Genomic DNA, 23,207 nt, shown 5'->3' on the forward strand with positions numbered 1-23,207 from the left:
CATTTATAGAAATTAAGGGCAAAGAAAAAAAAAGCACCTCTGAGACCACCAAAGTAGAAAGAGTCAACCAATCACAACAAAGATAAACAAATTAAAAAAACTCAAACAGAAATGGGAATTATAATTAATTAAATGTACTTCCCTTTGTCCTTATTGAGTTAACCGTGTAATTCAATTCTCTTTTCCAACACTAAATGGGCAACATTAACAAAACAATCAATGCAGGGGTCTTTCCCTGATTGTGTCAGTTTCACAGAGACCAGCATGACAGCCAAACTGTGTTGAGCGCCACCGCTTCATGACTCACTGAAAAAACAGAACCCTGCCTTTTCCTCAAATCACGGTCCGCCGACGTGCAAGAACAAGAAATCAAGAAGCCGAAAATAGCAACAGGCCACCAGTATGGCAGTCATCGTGGTGTGAAACCCAAGTGTCAAAGATATGCTCCATATCATGAGTGAAACTCTGGTTTATAACTCAGAACTACAAACTAGGCCTGCCACATCTCCCTGACAGAGATCAGGCATTGTACATTTGTATTTATCAAGCTAAAATCGTTCATAAAACATAGTCCCTCGACTGCATCCTCAAAAGACCAAACTGCTGAAGCCTCAAAGAGTCAAATTCCCTCTTCTTAAAAAGGTCTGAAAACACCAAGTCAAGCTCAAGCTAGCATTTTACACAAACAGTTCAAACCACCAAAAGGCTCAACACAAACATCCAGATACTGAGAGGGAGGGCTTACTCACGCATGTTTTCAGCTTGTACTGCCATTCCAGAAGTCCCTCGCCGTGGATCAAAGCAAAGAAAGAGCTAGCGTAGACTAAAACCACCACAGCGGGAAGGGAATCATAGAACCCAACCAGGGCCCGTGTGAAGGTTTGTAGTGAAATGTGAGAGGCGGGCGGTGGGAATGCAGCACCGCGTGACCTACAGGTGTGTCCTCGGAGAAGGAGAGGGGCTATCAGATAGCCCCAGTGTCAACAGCACAATGCGTCACCGCAAGGCCAACCCTAGCCCGGCTCCCACAGTCCCGTCGCCTCCCCGCTAGCCGTTCACACGATAAAGGGCAACGGATACGGACATGCAACACACCTAGAGAAACCCCTGCAATAATAGACTTGAGTTATTTTTAGTTGTATGTCCCTACTGGATTAAGAGTCCCATAAGGAAGTGTATAACCATCACGGCAGTGACGCCAAGGTGTGTCCATCTGCTGTTCATGAGGCAAGACAACGCTTAGCAGGTGGTGTTGTTTAGATTCATTATATTAGGGATGTCAATGGCAAGCTTATTTTCCAAGTGTGAGGCTAGATGTATTAAACCTTAACTTGCTGCATTAAAACACCCTTCAGAGGAATGGCAACAGTTTTTTCAGTGTTTACTATTGCAATGAAGTACATGTCTCCGGATGTGCATACAGGGATCGGGAAGTGAGGCCCATTTCATAAAGAAAGAAATAGGCCCAAAAAAAATGCCCCGATTCCCATATCAGCTCTTTGAGCATGTAAACATACACTGTTAGAGAGTATGGATTTGCTTGTTCATTGATATGAACAAGCAAATCCCAAAAAGCCATAATTTGGCAGTGCCAACAAAATTTGGCTCTGCCAAATTATGGCAGTGTAATAATAAAACATGAAGGATTCCTACCTTGATTTTCCATTAGTGTCCCAAACACAGTAGTCCACAGCTCCTGAATGAGAAAGGAAAAATTGTTAATGAAATACTGATTAAAGTTCCTCAGAAGAGGCCGTATAATTACATTCTTTCCAGACAGACCGAACGTAGTTCCACTGAACAATGCATCAGGCCAACAGTCCTAGATCCAACATGGTGTTTAATGCTCCATTGCTGGGCCAGGAGGACGGGCTTGTGTTCCCGATGCAGTCCAACCAGTCCGTGCTAGCTCATGATCCGTTTAAAAAAATGCATGGCTGCTCTGATGATTTTACATATTGAAGGCAGACGTATTACATTGATGGCAAGGTCTTACACTACAATGCATGAGTTACTCTAGGAGTATGGCTTAATTATTAAAAGTGTGATATTAAAAATGAAACGCGATTAGAAAGTACGATTTTACATTGGTTAAGCATATAAATAAAACTATGATAGACCTTTCAACCAGGTATACACATACAAGAAAATAACATCCAATACCGCGCCCAACGCCACAGACAGTCTAAAGTTCACACAACATCTCGATTAAGATCATTTACAGAGACGTGTTGAAACGTAAAAGGCAATGTTGTTGTGCTTTGGCAGACTGGAGACGCACAGGCAAGTTCCTCAACCACAGCCTTTAAACCCAATAATAAAAACCTTATTTCGTAGAATCCAAATCACGAAAGACCATTAAAAAAGGACACATATCATATTAAAACAAATGAAAGGGCCAAAGTCTATTGGATAAAGTCAATGGCTTTTTGTGGTGTTAAATAGATGGGGAGTAACAATAGAGCCATCTGATCAAGCTAGGAATTTATTTTCAAAAAGCCCTAGCATTACTCACACAATCAAGTCTGTTTGTTACAAGTCTTATTTTTTAAATTTGATGCAATGCCACTTAAGGAGATTTAATTATGCGTCCACGTTTGTATGCATAATGCGGTACTTTAGTAGCAGTCATTCTACTAGGATGTTTTCACCCCACCATTCATGTTGAGGATGTTTGCTGGCCTGGGTAAAACTAGGTCGGCAGTTAATGTTTGAAAACGAGCACATGGAGGTAGATTCACATCCCCTCAATGCTGTTTACTTGCATTCCTTTGGCAAAGAAGGCCTCATTACAAGAAGGAGCATCCAATCAGAGAAAGCCGAATACCTTTGGGCACATAAAATGCAGTTGGGTCCATTTCTAGTTCAATTTCATAAATCTGATTGCGTCGGATGAGAATAACAATTTACATACAGTCCCAGACAAAGAAAGGAGAGGGAAAGGAAGTGCATTCAATTCATTTAGACATTCTGCAGAGCTTAAGAGTGTGCAAAGAACATTCCTACTCCCTTACAACACTGGTGTCTCTGGTCTCCGGCACGCACGGAGCCACCAGGGCTGAGTATCACTGAGCATGCTATGCTATGCACGGTGAGGTTATAGAGAGTGCCGCCTGTGAGCAACACTGCCAAGCCGTTCCCATGCGATTAATGTCAACACGGCGAAAAGCTTGTTGAAATTCAAACGATAAGGCAGGCTTGCCATTGGTTGTGTGGAGTTGTGTTGTGCATGTGCAAGGAGGAGCGCACCGCAAAACGTTTTAAATTGCCCTTTGGAATGTAGAATCATGCAGAAGACGTGCAGGAGCAAGGTGAATGGCAACTGTATTTGTAAACACATCACAGATCTGAATTTGGACAATCAGCTTTCTCCATAATGTGCTGTCAACTCTCCAAAAATAATTCCAGATATGAAATCTTTAATAATAGAGCTTTAACCATTCTTAGAAAAGTGTACTCTTAACTGGTGCGAGTATGCGTGTTTTTAATTGTATTCCAATATCTGCAGTGAATTGTGATGTTACAAAACAGAAAACTGCATATTTTGCTTACACTGTACGTGTAAGAGCCTAACTACTAGGGCGAGAGATGAAAATAAGTAATAGCTAAATTATCTCTTTCTGCGCATTCGTTTCACACCCTTGTTGGAACCATGTCAATTTGCAACATTGCTATAAAAAAAGTATTTCAAAAGAAACTACAAGCAGTATAAATACTAGATATGTCTCCATGTTCACTACAGGATAACAATGGAAGATTACATTGGAGAAAATTTGTTGAAACCATTTCCCTAAATGCTAAATATTCCTGCTTAGCATAGTGTCCTGCACCAGTCATCGGCACAAGATACAGCGCCGAAGACTTTTGAGTCTGGTTATCTAGGCTCTGACGTTGGGACAATTCTCAATAAATGTTGCATCCACTTACATCTGCTGACAATCATTGGGGTCCTGACGATTCCCTGCAACAGTGCCCGGACGCTGGGCTGCTGGGGTTATCGCTGGCTCCAGATGGAATCCTCCGTTGCTGAGTGTTGACAGTAATCCTGTAACATGGACAAACATATGTGGATCACGATCAAACCATGTCAAACACATGCTCAAAGCCCATGCTAAATATTGGCCAACGCCAACAATTATTTATTTTTTTCCATAGGAAGTACTAGGCAGGTCTTGTCAATACCCCTTGGATGAATTCATAGCAACCAGGCGGTCCTGTGCGTTGGATTATAAATATTTGATGACGCGGATGAAAGAGACAATAAGCAATGAAAGGCTGTTAAATCAAAAGTAACAAGACAAGGGTTAGCCCAAAATAGAGTCAACTTAATTTGCTCAGCCCACAACAAACGCCTGAGAACTAAAATGGCACTAGGTCCAAGGTTGACTTTCACAGGAAAAAGGCATGCCCACATTACAATGGTCCAACTGGTTTAGCAAGTGTACGGCTGTGATGTACAGGCAGCATATGCGCAGCAGCAGCACATATGCAAGCAAGCATCAGAGGCCAGGCTTATAAAACAGTAGCTACTGGACCTAAAAAGGGAGGAAAATTCAATACACATGTAGCAATCAGCGATTCATGAATCAGATCAAAAATCAACTACTGAATTTGAAATTCAAGCCGGTATATTATACAGTAGATGGGACGCAAAGTTTATGCCCAGTTCCCTTTTCAACCCTCAAATTATTTATTAGGTAGTAATCAGCACCACCGCAACTCTATTCTCTTCTCTGATTTCAGGGTGTGCGGTCACTTCCACTGCAAAAACAGGGACTCGTTAGTCGCTACTCTGAGCAGACAGGAAAAAGCAAACAGAGCACGGAGGTACAGTCCAACACTGTGTGTGCGTGTCTGCAAGTGAGCAGACGAAAGCTTCAAAGAACATGAGACGATGCAAGTCACAGCACAGTTCTTAGGGCTAGGAGAGACTACATAAACAACACACACACACACACACACACACACACACACACACACACACACACACACACACACACACACACACACACACACACACACACACACACACACACACACACACACACACACACACGCTAGTTCAGAGCATGTCCGGATTACACATCACAGCTTTAGTGTTTTTCTTTGTGTTGCAACCTCACGTGGTCCCTTTCATGTAAGCAGAAAGAAGACAAAGCAAAAAGAAATAAAACGGAGGCAGACAGCAGGCAGACTTTCTGGTTTGGTGAGAAATTAGAATGTCCAACGGTGGAATGATGGTACATTACCCAAGTGCAATGAGTTTCTAATGTCATGTGTGCTGTGTAGTATACACTAGAAAAATTAAGATTGACCATTTTGACAGATCAAACACCAGCACATGTTAGGTGTACTGACAATGACCACAATGTGTCAAACTACCTCCTTGAAAGCTCTACGGGAGGAACGGAACGCAACTAAATAAATAGTTTGTTGACAAAGGTAGAGCCAAGGGAGCTGACAAGCATCAGAGAACAGCGAGAAGAGGAATCTCCACTTTCATTACGACAGTTGCAACATCGAAGGGATAAGATAAACGATTGAATCCATTATACACAAGTGCTGTTGGATCTTGTGCTGTTCAATCTTGAGCGATCGATGGATGGACCTAATGGACAAGACGACCCCACACACATACGGACAACTCCCACCATGCTGTAGTATTGTACAGCATAGCATAGCTTTTTGGTAGGATAAAACACACCGTTTTGAAATAAGCACTACTGCTAATCCCGCTGTGTTCAGCATTCAAACCCACTCATTAAGACCTTTCGATGTGCACGGCACAAACAGCCATTGTGTGAAGTTTCAGTCAGCAGGCATAGCATTCCCGAAACAGAGAACCAAACTTGTTCAGGAATGAACATTTAATATTACCGTAAACCCTGATAACGAAAAGAAAGTGAACCCAAGAGAGGCAGACAATTCTGTACTCTGTGCTCAGTTTTGTACTAAGTTATGGAATGCAAACACTGCTGTTATCATCCGATTTAATTGGTTGCTTCCGGGGTAAAAAGGAAACATGTATTGCCCAGTCGCTGGCCTACTTTGTTGTTAATTATGTATGCCATTTCCCCTACCAGGCTGATTTGTACAACACAAAGTGAAGAGTAGCCTACTTGATAATCTATTCAGATGGATGCTATATTATAAAGGCTAAAGTTCATCCGCAGGGGTTACCGCGATTTTACAAATGGATATGTACATATTTTATAATTTAAACAAAAAATACGCCTGTTTATTTGTTGTGGAAATGTTATAGCAAGTTTCAATGTTATAGCAAGTTGTAATAGTGCGCTGACGTACAAGGTCATGAGCCGATTACTCCATAAAATTTAAAAACAATTTCAAATGTCTTTACGGCTTTTCCCTTTCTATGTTGTCCAGGAGTAAAGCAAAACACCCTACAGAGACAGTACAGGGGCGTATGAGAATACCTTAGGATAATGAGGTACTGAAGAAACACAGGTACCTGTTGAAACAAGTAGAAGGGCTTGCTCTGACTGTACAGGAATGTGTGGAGAGGCTTGCGCGGTTGAAATCAGGCGACTAAAGAACGTGCGGGATGTATCGTGTACTTAAAACAGGATTGTATGGAGTGATGTGATGCAGTGTAGGATAGCAGTATAGGATGACAGTTGCTGGTACAGTGTTTGGAAGGTCTTTCACCAGGCCCACAATGAATAGACGAGCCCACTGATTCAACCGAATGCTCATTAAAACCACAAAAAAGCAATAAAAAGGCGTAACATATCTGCCTGTCGTCCAAACGACATGCGGGGAATATCGCCTATCAATAAACATCGACGTCGAGACTAAGTGCATTTACGCTTAACTAGTAGGATTTAAATCATAAACTTATGTAGTCCAAGATCACTTGTTTGGCGTTAGCTTGCCAATTTCAACAAGACAGGGTATCTAACATCCACGATGATGGCTGCTATATGATAACCCTATTTCTTTCATAATTGTGATAACGTAAATAGTCGAATTCGTTCGAGCATAGCGTTAATCCTGATGTAGTCGCCAGCAACAGGTGGATATTCCAGTAAATTGTAGCGTTAGCTTATGTTAGCCTATTTGGCTACTTCTAAACAGTGGTGGTTGTGTGTGTGTGTATATATATATATATTTATAACACAAATAAGCAACTCGGATAGGCAGTACTCACCCTTTAATAAGAAAATGACGTTCTCTCCAGCCCATGGACACACGGAGCAAAGGTTAGTCTGTAACTCTTAACGTGGATCCTAACGTGACACTTGACGAGTCGCTGATCTCCAATCACACGACCCAACACTGGCCCAGAAGGCGGAACTAGCCCCGCTAACCACCTTTAGCCCTCAATTCAGCCGCTCAACTTTTGAAAACGTAAAAGTTATGAAGTTCGATAATTTGAATCCCGTCCTACAATATACGAACCGAGGGAAAGTTTTTGAAAAATCAGTATTTGTTATGAAAGGTGTAACGGCTAATTCCGCATTAGGCAGATTACAACTGCGCATGCGCCGTTGTGTACAACACGTTTACCTGGCTCCTTCCTAAAGTGCGAGGCGTTAAACTACCAGCCTATCAACCTCGTCCTTCCCTTTTAATTTATATTTAGTTAGGGTAGGCGCAAAGCATATGACACATCAAATAGGATTGATACGTCATTTTTATTACCTACATAAACATCTGCGTTAATTTTAAATTTTATTTTTCAGAAACCACAAAACAAGTGATGGAATACTCTGACCTCTCCTGGTTATCTGCTGAACTGCATTGCTACTGCGCACACATTTCTCTCATGGCCCATGTGTTTCCCGTGGATGTAAATATTTGGCGTTGCCATGTGAATGAGGGTGTGTGTTTCTTTCGAATGCTCTCAGAAATTAGTTCCACGTAATTATTATGGTAATTGGTTCTTCTATGTTGCCCCACCTTTGCCTTATTAAGTGCAAGCTTGCCAGAGCAGATAAACAATATGGTTTCATCTCTGTATTACCTGCTTGAAATATGTTTATCAGATAAATATAGACCAACCTAATTGCAATGCAGACACAACAAATCCCTTTGGTTGGGGCTTGATAAATGTGCATAGATGCCAGCTCCCGATAGAAAAAATCATTTTCAATTCCTCAAGGGCAGAACAAGTATTTGTGCCTTTGTTTGGGGAGCAATCTGAAGTAAACAGACCTCTTAGAAAAGAAAGAGCTGGCGTGCGAATGGTAGCTACATTAATTCCCAGTCTGGAGCCGTTTTTTTGACATTCCCTGCAGTATTCGGCTCTACATAGGAGTAATTATGGCATCAAGGGGAATAGGCCACACAAAAGCCAGCCTCCACATGAACCTTTAGTGGTCTGGAATTATGTTCAAGACAAGGGTCACTCTCACTTTGTTATTCTCTCTCTCTCTCTCTCTCTCTCTCTCTCTCTCTCTCTCTCTCTCTCTCTCTCTCTCTCTCTCTCTCTCTCTCTCTCTCTCTCTCTCTCTCTCTCTCAAATTCTGTCACACGGTCTCTCTGTCCGCCCATCACTCGATTCCCACACTAAGATTGTCTAGCATTTATTAATCTAAAACTAATCTCTCAGTCACCCGCGATGGCCCGAGGGATTTCATGAGTTTGGTATCTGTAACATTGACTTGGAGTAAGACATAACTTTGAATAAATTACTAATTATCGATCCTTATAGTTGCGCCTGCCATTTCAGGTTCCTCTTCTTGTTTTTGTTTGTACCTAATGTACAATCCTTGTATGCTTGATTCCCCATCACGAACCCTTGCATAAAATGACCCTGGGCTCTTACAGGCAGCACCCACACCAAATTAGAAAAACAGTGAACAAATGGAGGAAGTATCTGTGTCTTAAAAAAGACTAGCTATAAATACGTTTGATATTCAGAACTTTGGGTGGTATTTCGCGAAGAACACAATACTTCCACATTTGGATTCGCCATGCCTATGTCTTCACGTTTATAAATAGTAGGATTGGAACACAACCACTAACTAAGCCATTTCATCCACTAATAGTAGACAGGAAAGGGAACGGCAGGTAAGAAGTCATACAGTTTGTCTGGCAGACGACCGACAGACATGTCTGTCGGTCGCCTGGACGTCATGTTCTTTTACTGGAAACATTTAACATCATTGTCTGAAATGCGCAGCTACTCTAAACTCAAAACAAATACTTGGTAATCCCATCATTTTATTAAGATGTATAAAGATACCCAGCATGCAACTTTGTTATTATGCTTGATTATTAGTGGGACTCATAATTGGATTTAATAAGTAACTTTCATGAGCGAGAATTTGTAGAGCATGAGATGCCGGAATCCAGACTGGTTTTGGATGAATGCTCATCTTTGTTGACACAGACACTGTTTACATTAAATATGAGCCTTCTTTTAGTTTCACCCAAACTTTACACCAGCCATCATCAGGATAATGCAATCTTATGATGACTCATACTAACTAATATAATGACCTTTCTGCAACTGCAAAACAATTTATGATATCCAATAGCCAAACTATTTTATCAATATTTTCCTTCACTGTTAATGTGGATAAAAAAATAACACAAAGCCAAGGTATTATTTTGAAGTTCAAGCGGGGTCAATTTCCCGAGCTATGTGTGTGTGTGTGTGTGTGTGTGTGTGTGTGTGTGTGTGTGTGTGTGTGTGTGTGTGTGTGTGTGTGTGTGTGTGTGTGTGTGTGTGTGTGTGTGTGTGTCTTCATATCATGCTAAATACTGATACACCACAATCAATCAAATAAAAAATCCACCGTTGGGCATTAGCACCAGGAATGAAGTTTGAATAACTGAGATCAAAACAAATTGTGGAAGCAGAACCCAGTGCTTTCTGTGTTTTTATACCCTGGATTGATTGACTGGCGCATGGGTGTGTTTTGATCTTCAGAAACCTCCTAGTTCAGATATGTTTCAATGGAGTTTAAACACTGTAGTAGGAACATAGTGTAGGTTTAAAAGGCATCATGTTCAATGGAAAAGTCAAACCCAGGTTCTTCCCCGGCTGAGTACACATCAGCTACCGGTCATAATGACGCTGTGTGTACACATTGTCCGTCTAGATCTTTACAGACAGACAGACAAACAGTCACCGCTCTGAATTTGACCCTGTGACTTTTCAGAAGAACTTCAGCCTCCTTTGTGGAAAAAAGACCTCATGAAAAACAGACAGGAGGGCAAATAATGAAAAAAATAAAGTCTTTCTTGCAGCCCACCTGTCTGAACACAGCACTGCAGGTGACTAATGGTGGTGCACGGCCCGTCTTAGTGTCTGGGGAAGCACGGCTACTTACCGCCAATGAGCTGTATAAGCATGTTGTTCTCACAGACCGTTTGATCCTCATAGGCCGTAAAGCTGTTTGTTAAAAAAGGCCCGAAAACGTGGCTCTCCATCTCTGTCGCTTACTCACAAAGTGTGCGTGGGGTAGGGCCTACGGTGGAAACATGTGACCCGCGGGGTGGAATCTCCATTACCGTGGGGCCGTGTGATTGGAACGCGTCTAAATAATACATCATTGTGCCTTTAGGTAATCTATGAACCCCGTGTTGCGCAACATTGTGTGGGGATGTGTGTGTGTGTGTGTTTGTGTTTGGGTGTGTGTGTGTGTGTGTGTGTGTGTGTGTGTGTGTGTGTGTGTGTGTGTGTGTGTTGTCATAGTCCAACATACATGTTGAATGGAAACTGTGTTTTCTCCTCACCCAAGAATGTTATGTGTCTATGTGTGTGTGTGTGTGTGTGTGTGTGTGTGTGTGTGTGTGTGTGTGTGTGTGTGTGTGTGTGTTTTGTTTGACAAGCTTTGGATTTGTCGCCACTGCTGGAGAAAAAGTCTGCCCATTCATTTTGAGACAAAGCCATTGTCCTGCACTGAGTCCTGAATAAACTATAGCTATAGCGTAGCCATAAATAGACTCAAACCAACGCAGAGAAACACGTAAATAGACATAGACACGCTACTAAAACACATGGGCATAAACCCGCTTACACTCATCACATTTGTTTGTGTAATTTGGTTGAACACTTTATTACAAATCAAAGTATGCCCGCACACATGCCTGCACACACATGCCAACACCCACATTAACATTAATGCAAACGCCCACGCACAAACACACACACACACACACACACCCACACACACACACACACACACACACATACACACACACACACACACACACACACACACACACACACACACTGCCCATGTCGGGATGATCAACTGGCCCCTGAGGTTTCCTCCATGATTAAGCCGACACACACACACACACACACACACACACACACACACACACACACACACACACACACACATACACACACACACACACACACACACACACACACGACCACGCAGTACAAACACTGCCCATGTTGAAGATGACCAATATGCCCCTAGGGTTTCCCCCATGATAAGATACACACACACACACACACAGACACACACACACACACACACACACACACACACACACACACACACACACACACACACACACACACACACACACACACACACACACACACTGTGGTCCACACCCTTGGCTGATAACGTTTGCAGGTTATTTTTATAGCTTCACCATAGGACTTTGTTTTAAAAAGGGGAGGTTTGGAACACTGTATGTCGTCGCCCCACCACATCTGGACGATGTCCGATAAACCACGCGGCATGAAATCATACAAGATGCCCGTGGCTTGTTGTTAGCAGGTCAGCGTTGGGGGTTGAGGAGATCGATAAGCACAGGAAGTGAGCCGGTGTCTAAACTAACCTTGGAATCAGTGACAATAGGAACATATTCACAATGTAGGAAAACGGCCACAATCAGTCTGCTCATTTGTATTTATGGTGTGTTCATCGAATATATCAAATAATGTGATAATGCCATGGCTCCTCCTCCAAACCAATAAAAATGTTTGTAAGATATCCTCAATCATCACCATCCTTTGACAACTCACCGCCCCTACTTCTATTACTTCCCATAACAGATCGCAGAATGACATAATCTCCAGTATTCAACAAATCATAAGCGATTGTTGCCATATATAGAGCATTGAACTCTCAAAGGGGATCCTTGAAAAACCCACACACAATTACAATTTCCCCTCTTTAATCTTCCTTCCCTTTCCATTCTTATCTCTTTGGCTGCTCAATGCTTTTCAAAGACTTCTCTATGACGTGGAGGCTATAGTCTCTTTGCCTGACCTCATAGCCGCCAAAGCCCCTCCAAGACAAGCCTCCTATATCGGATCTATGCTGTCTGCCCACACCTTGTCAAAACACCCTCTCCATACACAGTCCAGGCTGAGGTCAGAGGGGATTCCGTGGGGTTAATCAGGCTTATTATAGCCATCCTTATAGGCACTACTAGGCACCGCTTTCACCTCAGGGTTAACTACAGGCTAGGGTGGTAAGCCACCATATGTTGATGTGGAAGCCATTTTAGAAAACTAAAAGAAATGAATTATTATTGTTGGTTTTTTTGTTATTCGTTTACCCATTTGTTTATTATTGGCTTTTATATTTTTTTGCATTTTATTTTTTCATTTGATTATCTATTTATTAATGTTATGTTTCTTTATCTTTTCTATGTCATATGCCTCGGATGCCTTTAATTTTTATAACTTCGGAACAAGCTGAATCTATAGTTCTCCAGTAAAAATATATAATACATATATCATTCTATACATCAAAGAGGCTCTCCAGATTCAACGTTGTATTGGTATTATAATTATCATTATTATACATTTTTACTTATTATTTATTTAGCTGAATTCTAATTCTAATTATATTTATAATAAGAATTATATTAATTTGATATTAGATACAATTATTATAAAGCATAATAATAATACTATAATTATTATTGTTGTTGTTATTATTATTATCCTCATCATTATCATTGTTATGATCATTATTATTATCACAAATGAAATGGTACCTGATAACCGTGTTCCAGTGTACTCTCTGATAAGCTGAATAAATGTATCACACAAGAGGCCATTGTGGCTCCAGTGAAAGGACTTGTTTGACATCCACTGGACGCACCGAGTGTTGTAAATTAGTTTGCTCAGAATGAACCGAGTAGCAGTGACCCTTCCCAGCAAAGCAAACACAGGGCCGATTGCGTGCCTTCAGTCGCCTTCCAATATGATTAATGAACAACCTTTAGTTGTTCAGCGCCTGCTCTATCATCTCTCTCTTTTCTTCCCCTTCTTCTTCCCTTCTTCTTTCTCTCTTCAAGTTGTTGACCAGATTCTCTCATTCCTTCTGTGTTTCAAGGTTGTCTCTTTTTTCTTTCCCCCTCTCCCCCCCCCCTCTCCCTCTCCTCCCCCTCTCTCTCTCTCTCTCTCTCTCTCTCTCTCTCTCTCTCTCTCTCTCTCTCTCTCTCTCTCTCTCTCTCTCTCTCTCTCTCTCTCCCTCTCACTTTATCATCATATCTAATCTATACTGTATATCTTACCCTGTCTCCCTAGGGGAGCGGTTGGCGGTGTGGGGGGGAACAGGAGCATACCTCCTGCTCTTCGACGAGGTCAACCTGCAGTGAACCAGTCATTAGTGAGAAATGACCCCAAGCAGAGTGTGAAAGAAAAAAAGAAGAAGAAGAAGAAGAAAAGCACGTTCCGGCAGATGGAGCAGATCACAGTTCGTTGTGGAAACATTGTGTGCAACGGACCATTACCAACCACTGTGGCTCGGGTTGTTTAACTGTGTGTTCCTGCAACGCCAGATCATTCAACCGAAGGATTTTGCCACCCCACTATCTCATGGGTCAATGACTAAGTCAAAAGGTTTACTACAGGAGGATCACAGCAGGTCCCGGGAACAGTTTAGTCAGTGAGTGAGACTCACACTTTATAAGATAAAGATAAATGATAAATCGTTTATAATCGTAATTTGAGAATGACGTACAAATGGGTGAGATGTGACCTTTCACCAGATCTCATATAACTGTATATTATGAGTATCATAGTAATACTTTCTCCAGACTTTCTCTTGCGACCCTTTTACATTGCTACTCGATGATAGCGTTGGCATTTCGGGATCTCATGCAGTCAGCAACCAAGCACATAGTTATGCATTCATGAAGCTATTTAAAGCACTCTGAGGGTAATGCCTCTCTTCCACCCAAGCTCTTTCAAACACAGGTGACGTGTCATGCAAGCAAGGGGACATCCAGAGCATCAGCAACAGCTAGGAGTTTACTGCTCAAAGACACATTTTGGGCACCAACAGTTGAAGCAGAGTCCTGAGAGCAACCTTTCCACATTTCGGCCGGCCCCATTGTTGAGCTGAGGCATGAGAGATTATAAAGTAGCTTTTGTTGTGATCATTTTGTTTTGCTCTTCCTCTAGCTAGGCTAAGATAGGGTCATGATTTGTAGCTTTATACCGGACGTCCGAAACGCAATTTCTGGTCTGTTTATCTCTGAGCCTAGGGGGGTTACATGAGAGTTTAAGTTTACTTAAAGCGTGTGTGCGACTTACTAAAGCGCACGTTCAAGATATAAATCAAAGGCGTGCTTGATAAAGTTAAATATTAGAGTAAAAATATTACTCCCATTTCCCCTAAAACGAATATAGCTCCCTCTGAATCGTGGTCCAAGGTCTCGTTCTCCTTCAACAAAAACACCCATTTGAAGCACCCCATACATAGCAGGTGTGCCATCGTGAAATAAAAAATGTCTGGGTAAAGGGAACCTGTAGCTACCAAATGGCAGTCTTAAGAAATCAACACATGATGAAATGAATGTTTGCTCTTTTTCCCGGTTGATAATCAGTCACCTGACGAATGATGAACCTGATAAACTTGAGCAGTCAACTAATGTTTCACACATGTACGCTTAGATCCAGCATGGATCTAAGCGTACATGTGTGAGGGCTCGAGTTCAAGGTCTCCCTCAGTCCCCTTCAGGGCTTGTGAAAGCTTGTCCTCATCGTTCTGGAAAGGCCTGGAACTATAGTGCAAGGTGTTCCTCATTTGAACGCGGATCTATAACCCCCTCGGAGACCGACCTGAACTGTCCATAAGGCTTGTCATAAAATACACATCTCTCCGTGGTTCGAACATGGCGGACGTGCACACACCGCCGCAGACTGTACCCTGTATCGCTCTATACCCTGACATAACTCCCCGCTCAGAGAGATCGCAGGTGGACATCTTCAGAGTCTGAATAGAAAATTAAGATAAGCCATCGGAGACGTGGAGTACGGAGGTGAAGGCGGGGACTGTTTAGAGAGCCGCCGCCGATTGTTTACACTGCGGCGCTGGGGTTGCAGGTGCGTTGGCTATCACCTAATCTGGCGTACGTGTGCCCAGACGGCCCAGGAACTCTTCCGATGGCGATCTGTACCATAAGCAGACTGCCAGTCCAGTACCGACATGCTGACCAGGGGCGGGTGAAGACAAACATGGATGGCTGTTAAAACCAACCCGGTATCACGCGATTTCGTACTCATGCGCACAAACGTTAACCTATTGAATCTTGTCCCAGAGCACGATTCAATAAAACATGTATGTATACATGTTTTATTCATGTTTTTTCACACACAAACACACACATACAACTTAAGTTGATTTCTTCATCTCAGGCCTGATCCCATTATAAAATAAGCCAGGATTTGACTAAACATTCAATAAGGTTTAAAACAAACAGACCTCCTGCTCAGACCCATCAAACATTCCTAATGGGTATTCGAGATTCATATCCATTAGAAATAGTCTACAGGTGTGGTCTGTTTGTTTTAAAGATAATTGACCAATCAGTCATCCCCGCTTATTTTATGACGGAAAAAGAGTTGAGATAAGCCAGCTGGTGTTTTCACACTCAAAGAAGATTTGAAACTGATTCAAGTGCTTCCTTTTAGACATGGATGAGGACGTGCCCCAAGAATGTCTGCTATTCACAACAGTCTTGAGCGCGTCGAGGTGGATCTCATACCAAGAAATTGGTATGAGAAACCAGCTCATTTCCTTATAACTTCCTAGTATCTCCTGTAGAATCTGTGTGGACTCCCCTTCTCCTCTCCCCCTCCAACCGCATTTTTTTCTTTTTCTATCCGAATGCCAAACATATCTACCCAGGAGCCCCATGAAAGGGCAGAACTGTGTGTGCATGTGTGTCTGTGTGTGTGAGGTGTGTGCATGTGTGTGTGTGTGTGTGTGTGGTGTTTATTTGTCTGAGTGTCTGTGTGCATGTGTGTATGTGTGTGTGTTTGTGTGTGTGTTGGGTGTGTGTGCGTACGTGTGTGTGAGTGTGTGTGTGTGTGTGTGTGTGTGCATCATGTGTGTGTGCGATGTATGTGTGTGTGTGGTGTATGTGTTTGGAGTGTGTGTGTGTGTGTGTGTGTGTGTGCGTGTGTGGGCGATTGCCCTGTCTGTCCCTAATGTCCCGACGTCCAAGAAGGCCCGATAAACAAAACCAGGAAGTGTTGGAATTCACAGATAGACGTTTTTTAACTGCAGACATCGCCGTCACACTTAGCTCCGTGGAGCTCAGAGGACGGGGTTGGGGGGGGGGGGGGGGGCAGTTCAAAGAAACAGAAAAGCAGAGTCATTACTACAGGCTAGCCTGTGGGGACACAGAAGTACAGAAAACAATAGTCTCAACACCCGGTTCTGATGATCTTTTTATCGAAACTAAATTAACTAATTATATTGAACTGAACATAATTTATTGAATAGAAGATTCAACTGTGCGAATTGCTGCCCTTGTTTTTTTGAAAAGCTGCACTTTCTGTGTTTCAAGGGCAGTGTGCAGGTATTACATACTGTGTTCAAAGAAAGAAGGTATGACTTTACTGCCAGCCCGTGCTCAAAATAGCAAACTTAGGTTATTATAAAGGCCACCCATCACGCGTTGAACCACTATATCTTCAGGGGGAATCCTACGTAGCTACTAGCCACCCTGACACTAAGCAGCATGGCGTGGTCGTTCAGCTGTCATCATTTCACAATGTCATTCTGAAAGAGGCTGTCAATCAACACCACACTGGCATGCACCGCGGGCGCCTTCCCCTTGTGATGCCTGGTTAAGTACTTTGGTGTTAATTAGTCTGGCTGTGATGCTAAGTCGTCAAACATGAATATGTTCTTTACGTTGATTTGCTTTATACTTTCCGCACTCTGTAATTATTTAGGTCGGTCAAACCTGCCCGTTTTGCTTTGGTCTTTGTTACAGAGCCCGTGTGAAGAGAGTCACTAATGATGATCAGCCTCACCTGTGGCAAGGTCGTAACAGAGAGCCAGCGCCCTGGCTGCATCGCTCAGGCCCGACGTGTGTGAGGGCTGCTCTGTGTGTCTTTTTCTTTAAGAGGACCTCTGGTAGTCTTTTTGGCGCGGGTTTGGTTTTTGTAATTTGTTTTGTAGCCACAAGTGTGGCACAAATAAAAGACAGAAGGTTTTGTCTGCAAAATGAAACATACAATCAATGAGCGAATAACAGCCCATCTCAAAAGCTGCTTTGTGCAGACGAAACCAGCAAGAAAACAACTACAATCTGACTTAGCATCGGCGGCCACTATGTGACACAAGATGCATGAGGGTAGAAACGTGTGGTGAATAGACGTCACACTGAGAAACAATACAGCAACTTGTTATTACAATCCTGTCATCAAGGTTCATCTTCAGAAGGCGTACCAACCCCCCCCATCTCCCCCTGACACAGACACAGACATAAACACACACACAAACACATTCACACACACACACACACACAGACACACACAGACACGCATACATACATACATACATACATACATACATACATACATACATACATACATACATACATACATACATATATACACACACACACAAACACACATGTACACACACAAACACACACGCACGCACGCACACACACACACGCACGCACACACACACACACACACACACACACACACACACACACACACACACACACACACACACGCGCACACACACTGCCTGCCTCCTGTTTTTCCCTGTGTTTGGGAGGTATGTGTGAGGAATGTACCGAAAAACTTCCTGTTTTCATTTGGGGTCTCTTAGTCAGATAATCTCGCAACATTGTTCGCTAGTGTTTGGTATGTGTGTGTGTGTGCGATACTAACCTTGCTTTCAATAATTGACTGTGGAGGGAAGTGACTTGAAGCCCACTATAAGTCAGGTGCATGTCCTTAACCACATATTTTAAAGCTCACTACAACTTGAGCTACTGAGTGATAAGTAGTTATCACTGAGTGATAACTACTACACTTTGTGTTTAGGAGAACGACGCGATAATGTTCACCTAATATTGATATTGCCGGCACTTTTTGATTGGGAGAAAAGCTTCTGTGTGGAAGCAGATGCACAAAAGTTCAAGTTTGGGTTGCAAACATTTTCAGATGCTAGAAATGGGGACACTGGCCCAAAAGAGGTTGTGAACCACTGGCCCGGCATAACACATGTTATGTAATTCTGTTGTTTGCGTGTGTGTGTGTGTGTGTGTGTGTGTGTGTGTGTGTGTGTGTGTGTGTGTGTGTGTGTGTGTGTGTGTGTGTGTGTGTGAACAGGTAACATGAATGCAGTGAGTGACTAGTGACTGAGTGAATGCTGAAAGAAAGAGGCGGAGGACATACTATGCTCTCAGGACATAAACCGGCCGAACCGCTATGCATTGAATAGGTAGCTATGGAGCATCGTTTAGAAGTGACAACAAGGAACGTGACGTGTTTGCATTGCAGGCAGAGTAGACCTATAGGTTCATGAATATCCTCTCAAAACAGCATCACTGTTTGGACTGTTCTGAGCATTTGCATAGTGCAGTGTTCTTATAAGTGCCTTTGAAATGGCCCATGTTGTTTTGAAGTCTATTATGTCGATTCTGATGTACGTATTGTTTTGTTTAAACTGACCACCACCCATTGATTAAAAAGAACAAGTTGAACAGGTAATTGATTTATGCATTTTTATTTGTCACATATAAGATCAAACATACACATATTTATAAATACATATATAAACATACAGTTTTGAATAAGTTAGAATAAATAAATTATAAACAAGATAAGTACAGTAATGGCAGTCAATTCCATTTGCGGGTAGACTTTCAAGGTTGCTTTGGTCTAGGAAACCCCATAAAAGGGGCAATATTGTTGGAGCCAAGACAAATTCATAGCCCAGCGCTCATCATAGACATAATAATCACATAATACAGCATTTTGATATGACTATCTGTGTCAGTTCTTCAATGTTAGAAGAAAAACACAGAGGCAGTGAGACAACAATACACCCCATTTCCAGGCACAATGTGAAATTGTTTTTGAAATATTGAAAGGGGGGGGGGGGGGGGGCACAATTTCCATGGGTTAATTAACGGGCATTAGCTGAATATTGTGTTATGGAGACCAACAATTGGTGCATTTTTGGCAAGCTCCATGCTATTGAAACCTGCTGGCTTATCTTCAATCAAAACAAGAGCCACACATTAAATAGTTCAGCCAACACAATAGACATACCAACGCTGTTTGTCTTGTTTTGTATGTCTTTGTGTGATACGTGTTTTTAAGATGTGTGTGTGTGTGTGTGTGTGTGTGTGTGTGTGTGTGTGTGTGTGTGTGTGTGTGTGTGTGTGTGTGTGTGTGAATCCTAAATGTTATTTCCTGATGATGAGTCAGTCTTTATGCTCGTTAGTTATTATTGCAGTTATTATTTAACTACTGCTTGAGAGCAGGACTATGGGATCCGCTCTGATACAGAGGGATAAAAAGAAAAATAACAAAAGGCGACCCAGCAAACAATGCTGGTTATGACAGCAATAACTCCATAAAAGTCCACCCCACCACAGCAGCATATGGCGCGCTCTAGGTCTCCGTGGTAACGGATGCCTCCAACCAGATCTCCAACGTGGAGTGAGGAGTGGTCTCAAGTCCTTTGGATGAGATACTCGATGGACCTTTGGCCTCTCTTCCCGTCTCCGTCAGTCTCTTCTTCGCTCTGCACTAAAGTAACTTCCAAGATGGCAACACACATGATTCTAGACGGCTGCAGGCTCAAAAGGCTGCATCAGTGTGGTGCCAAGGTTGGTCCGGTGACTGGAGTATTCTTTAGGTCCATAAGTGTTTCAGTTTTAAAACAAAAGGCTTTTAAGTGTCAGTGATATAAAGTGCGCTTGCTCTGTCTTTTCCTTCCCGAGGGTGCTTCTCTAGCTGTCCATCATGCTCCCCAGTGTTTGGCCTTCGACGGGCCTCTGCCCACAGGCCTGGACTTCTGGGCAATGGCAGCGTTGTGGTGGACTACAGATCTGGAACCAAACCGAGCGAGATGAGGTCAGTACAAGGGAATCGTGATGATGAAACCATTCAAGCACCAAGAACAATGGATCTCAGTACAATCATGTTTTTGATGTTCTCTTACCTTAACGAAGACAGCAGTGAGCCTTTGCTGCTGTTCTTGTTGGTTTTCGTTGGTGCCTTGACAGCCTGCGGCTTCTCTGAGCTGTGGGAGGGGAACAGAAACCAGTGGTAAGAAAAGGCCAACATTTCTTGGAAATCCTTCAAAGATACATGCAGTCAATGTACAGAGTACTGGGTTGACTTGAATTGATCTAGTCTTTTGATGAATCAGTTTTGTTTTTACTACCGTGGCCTCGGTGCTGAAATTTCCACTATCTTTAAGCAATCTAGAAAGGAATCACCTTGGATAAACTCATATCGCCTATTGACTAATCACCTTGCGTCAAAACTACCCCGAACACTAACTGATGAACACGAACACGCATTCCTTTTACAAGAAGAAGAAACATTAAAATAGCATGCTGGTATAAACATGTGACTGACACATCTAGGAGCGTCCAAGGAATGTGCAGGTTTTCTAAATTTTCACGTACTGCCCTCATAAGCAGGAATAGGTAAGCCTATCTCTGATGGTATCTCCTCCAAAGCGCGCCTTCAAATGATGGCCTCTCTGATTTGTCTGTTTAAAGGCAACCGGCTCTTCACGCATGACCGCCGCCGGCCCTGAGACACATGGGCTACACTGTTTCGATTAGCATCTGGATGCTAATCGAGGCTACATACAGACAGTACAACTAATAAACACTATCTCCCAGGAGGATTAAAGCCGGGGAAGGGCGGGAGATTCTCACCTGTGGTGGCAGAAGCTGGAGCAGGTCGTGTCGGCCCGTCCTTGGGCACACTCACAGCGTGAGGCCGAGCGACGGCGGCGGCGGGACAGGTGACTGCCAAGGCCGTACGGGACCATTTTACTGGGGAGGAAAAAAAATATTTGTTATACTTTTTTTTTCCCTCTATTTTTTTAAAACTGCGCAATAATTGCAACGTGTGTAGGCTACGTCGTGTTGAATTTGTTTAAATCGTATCGGCCTAATAAGGCGTGTGTCAATATAAAACGTTGATATGTAACATTGAATTTGGCTGATTCATAACGTAGGTGTTCCCGAAGGAGGTGGCTGAGGGAGGTTTAGATTCTTACCTCGGGGTGTTGATCCAGATAATGTCCAGGTGGCAGAAGTAGATGCACTCTTTGTCCAGCCAACTGTTGCACGAGCAGCGCTTTGTCCTGACGCGGTGGGGCGGCGGGGGCGCGCTCTGGGTCGGTGACTCCGAAGGCTCTGATAAGGGGAGTCCGAGACCTGGAGACAAACACAAAAGGGCCCGGAGATTAAAAAGTGCAAAGTAATGTCCGAAGCGTGTGGTCAAAACGTGGCGGGTCACGGCTTGTCAGTGTCCCCAGGAGTGATTGTGACTACGCAAATCGGTGTGGCTCACTGAAATTGTAATCTCAAGCGATCATCGCAAATAGGGATTCGGAATCTGTGCCAAGTCAAACAAGGACTTGCAAAGCTGGTAAATATTCTGATTATATTGCCTCTTAATCAATTAATGTTCCCAGCGGAAATGAGGTTGGCAGGGCAACATTGTTGATACGTTCAGGGATGTACTGGAATGCTGCAGGTTACACCTACTCCTTTGAGCAGAAGGCTATTTGGAATAAACTAATCATATATATATATATATAAACTATTTTAAATTCCGTAAACTGAATTTAAAAGGTACATGTTTGTATAACTTTGTTAAGTAAAAAATCACTGTGTAGCCTAGCTATTTCAATGCAGAATCACTTTTATACATTTTATCAAGTAATCTAAATAATCACTAAATACTCCATATTCAGGCTAGTTTTTAGGCTCATTGTATTACAACTGCATTTCTTGAAGCAGAAAGTATAGCCTACATTATATTTAACCTACACATAAAATGTATAATACTTTATTTTAGATTAGACATTATATCATATGGACAATGAAGAACCATAATCGAACGCAGCAATACAAAATAAACAACCCATTAGAGTAACTCACCGTCTTGCATGAGGACGAAGAACAGCACCAGGGCCAGCACATCCCTGCACACAGACGAAGTCATCACTCGGGTCATCTTCGTTATCCGCTCTTTTACTAAAGTACACTTTGCACAAGTTGTCCCGAATGGCCTTATTTAGGTTTTAATCCTCAGGGTTTGTATTAGCGACAGACACCAGTGGATCCCAGTGAGAGAGCGAGAGAGCGGAGAGAGAGAGAGAGAGAGAGAGAGAGAGAGTCCCAGTTGTGGTGTGGTCAGGCAGTTCTTGTTATACAGAGGCAGCAGGTGCGTTCGGCTTTTGCCTCCCTGCCTCGACCCCAGCTCTATTTAAACACCTCCAATGTCTCCGCCCCTCTGAGCAGTCTGGCCCCGCCCTCAACAGTATCTCCTCACCTCCGTTCCTTTACAAGGCTGTGTGCTGCTGTTTCCCGCTCCCTGCATTCCTCAGTGTGTGTGTGTGTGTGTGTGCTCGTGTGTGTGTGTGTGTGTGTGTGTGTGTGTGTGTGTGTGTGTGTGTGTGTGTGTGTGTGTGTGTGTGTGTGTTGCGTCAGGCCAGAGGAAGTGTGTCTGTCTGCAGGAATACGGAGCCGGAGGAATCCCCTGGAGAGACAGTGGATCGGTCCATCGTGGAACCCCAGTTGAGTTTAAAGAGCTCATATTTTATAGACACATGGATGTGCATGTAGTTATTTCCTATGTTGCACCCCTCACCCCTTCCCTGTAGGAAGGGATCTCTCTGTCTGCACCCCTCAAGTTTTCTTTGGTCATTAAAAGGAGTTTTTGCTTGCCCGGGGGGGGGGGGGGCCCTTTAAGTATCTCACTGTGATGAAGGGTTGTTTACATACAGTAACTT

The 23,207-nt window shown here is 43.0% G+C and overlaps 2 protein-coding genes across 3 annotated transcripts in view; both read right to left on the minus strand.

The window, feature by feature from the left end:
- phactr4a (phosphatase and actin regulator 4a) overlaps window positions 1–7,500 on the minus strand; it is a 31,127-nt gene extending 23,627 nt beyond the window's left edge. The window contains exons 1-3 of one of the 2 annotated variants that reach the window (XM_030348113.1): window positions 7,172–7,500; window positions 3,928–4,045; window positions 1,654–1,696 (exon numbers count right to left, since the gene is read on the minus strand). In XM_030348113.1, the coding sequence (XP_030203973.1) occupies window positions 1,654–1,666 (13 nt within the window). In that variant the 5' untranslated portion in view covers window positions 1,667–1,696; window positions 3,928–4,045; window positions 7,172–7,500. Of the gene's footprint in view, window positions 1–749; window positions 1,006–1,653; window positions 1,697–3,927; window positions 4,046–7,171 lie in introns of those variants that run through there. The other variant, XM_030348112.1, reaches the window with a different exon arrangement.
- An 11,458-nt stretch (window positions 7,501–18,958) lies between these two features.
- Window positions 18,959–22,853, minus strand: edn2 (endothelin 2). The gene is made up of 5 exons (XM_030348156.1): window positions 22,354–22,853; window positions 21,465–21,624; window positions 21,118–21,237; window positions 20,388–20,468; window positions 18,959–20,274 (listed from the first exon to the last, which is right to left on the minus strand). Exons 1-5 carry the CDS (start codon window positions 22,427–22,429, stop codon window positions 20,187–20,189), a joined length of 525 nt encoding a protein of 174 aa, XP_030204016.1. The 5' UTR covers window positions 22,430–22,853; the 3' UTR covers window positions 18,959–20,186.
- Between the last annotated feature and the right edge of the window lie 354 nt (window positions 22,854–23,207).

The sequence above is a fragment of the Gadus morhua genome, chromosome 22 (genome assembly GCF_902167405.1).
Source record: "Gadus morhua chromosome 22, gadMor3.0, whole genome shotgun sequence".
Lineage (NCBI taxonomy): Eukaryota > Metazoa > Chordata > Actinopteri > Gadiformes > Gadidae > Gadus > Gadus morhua.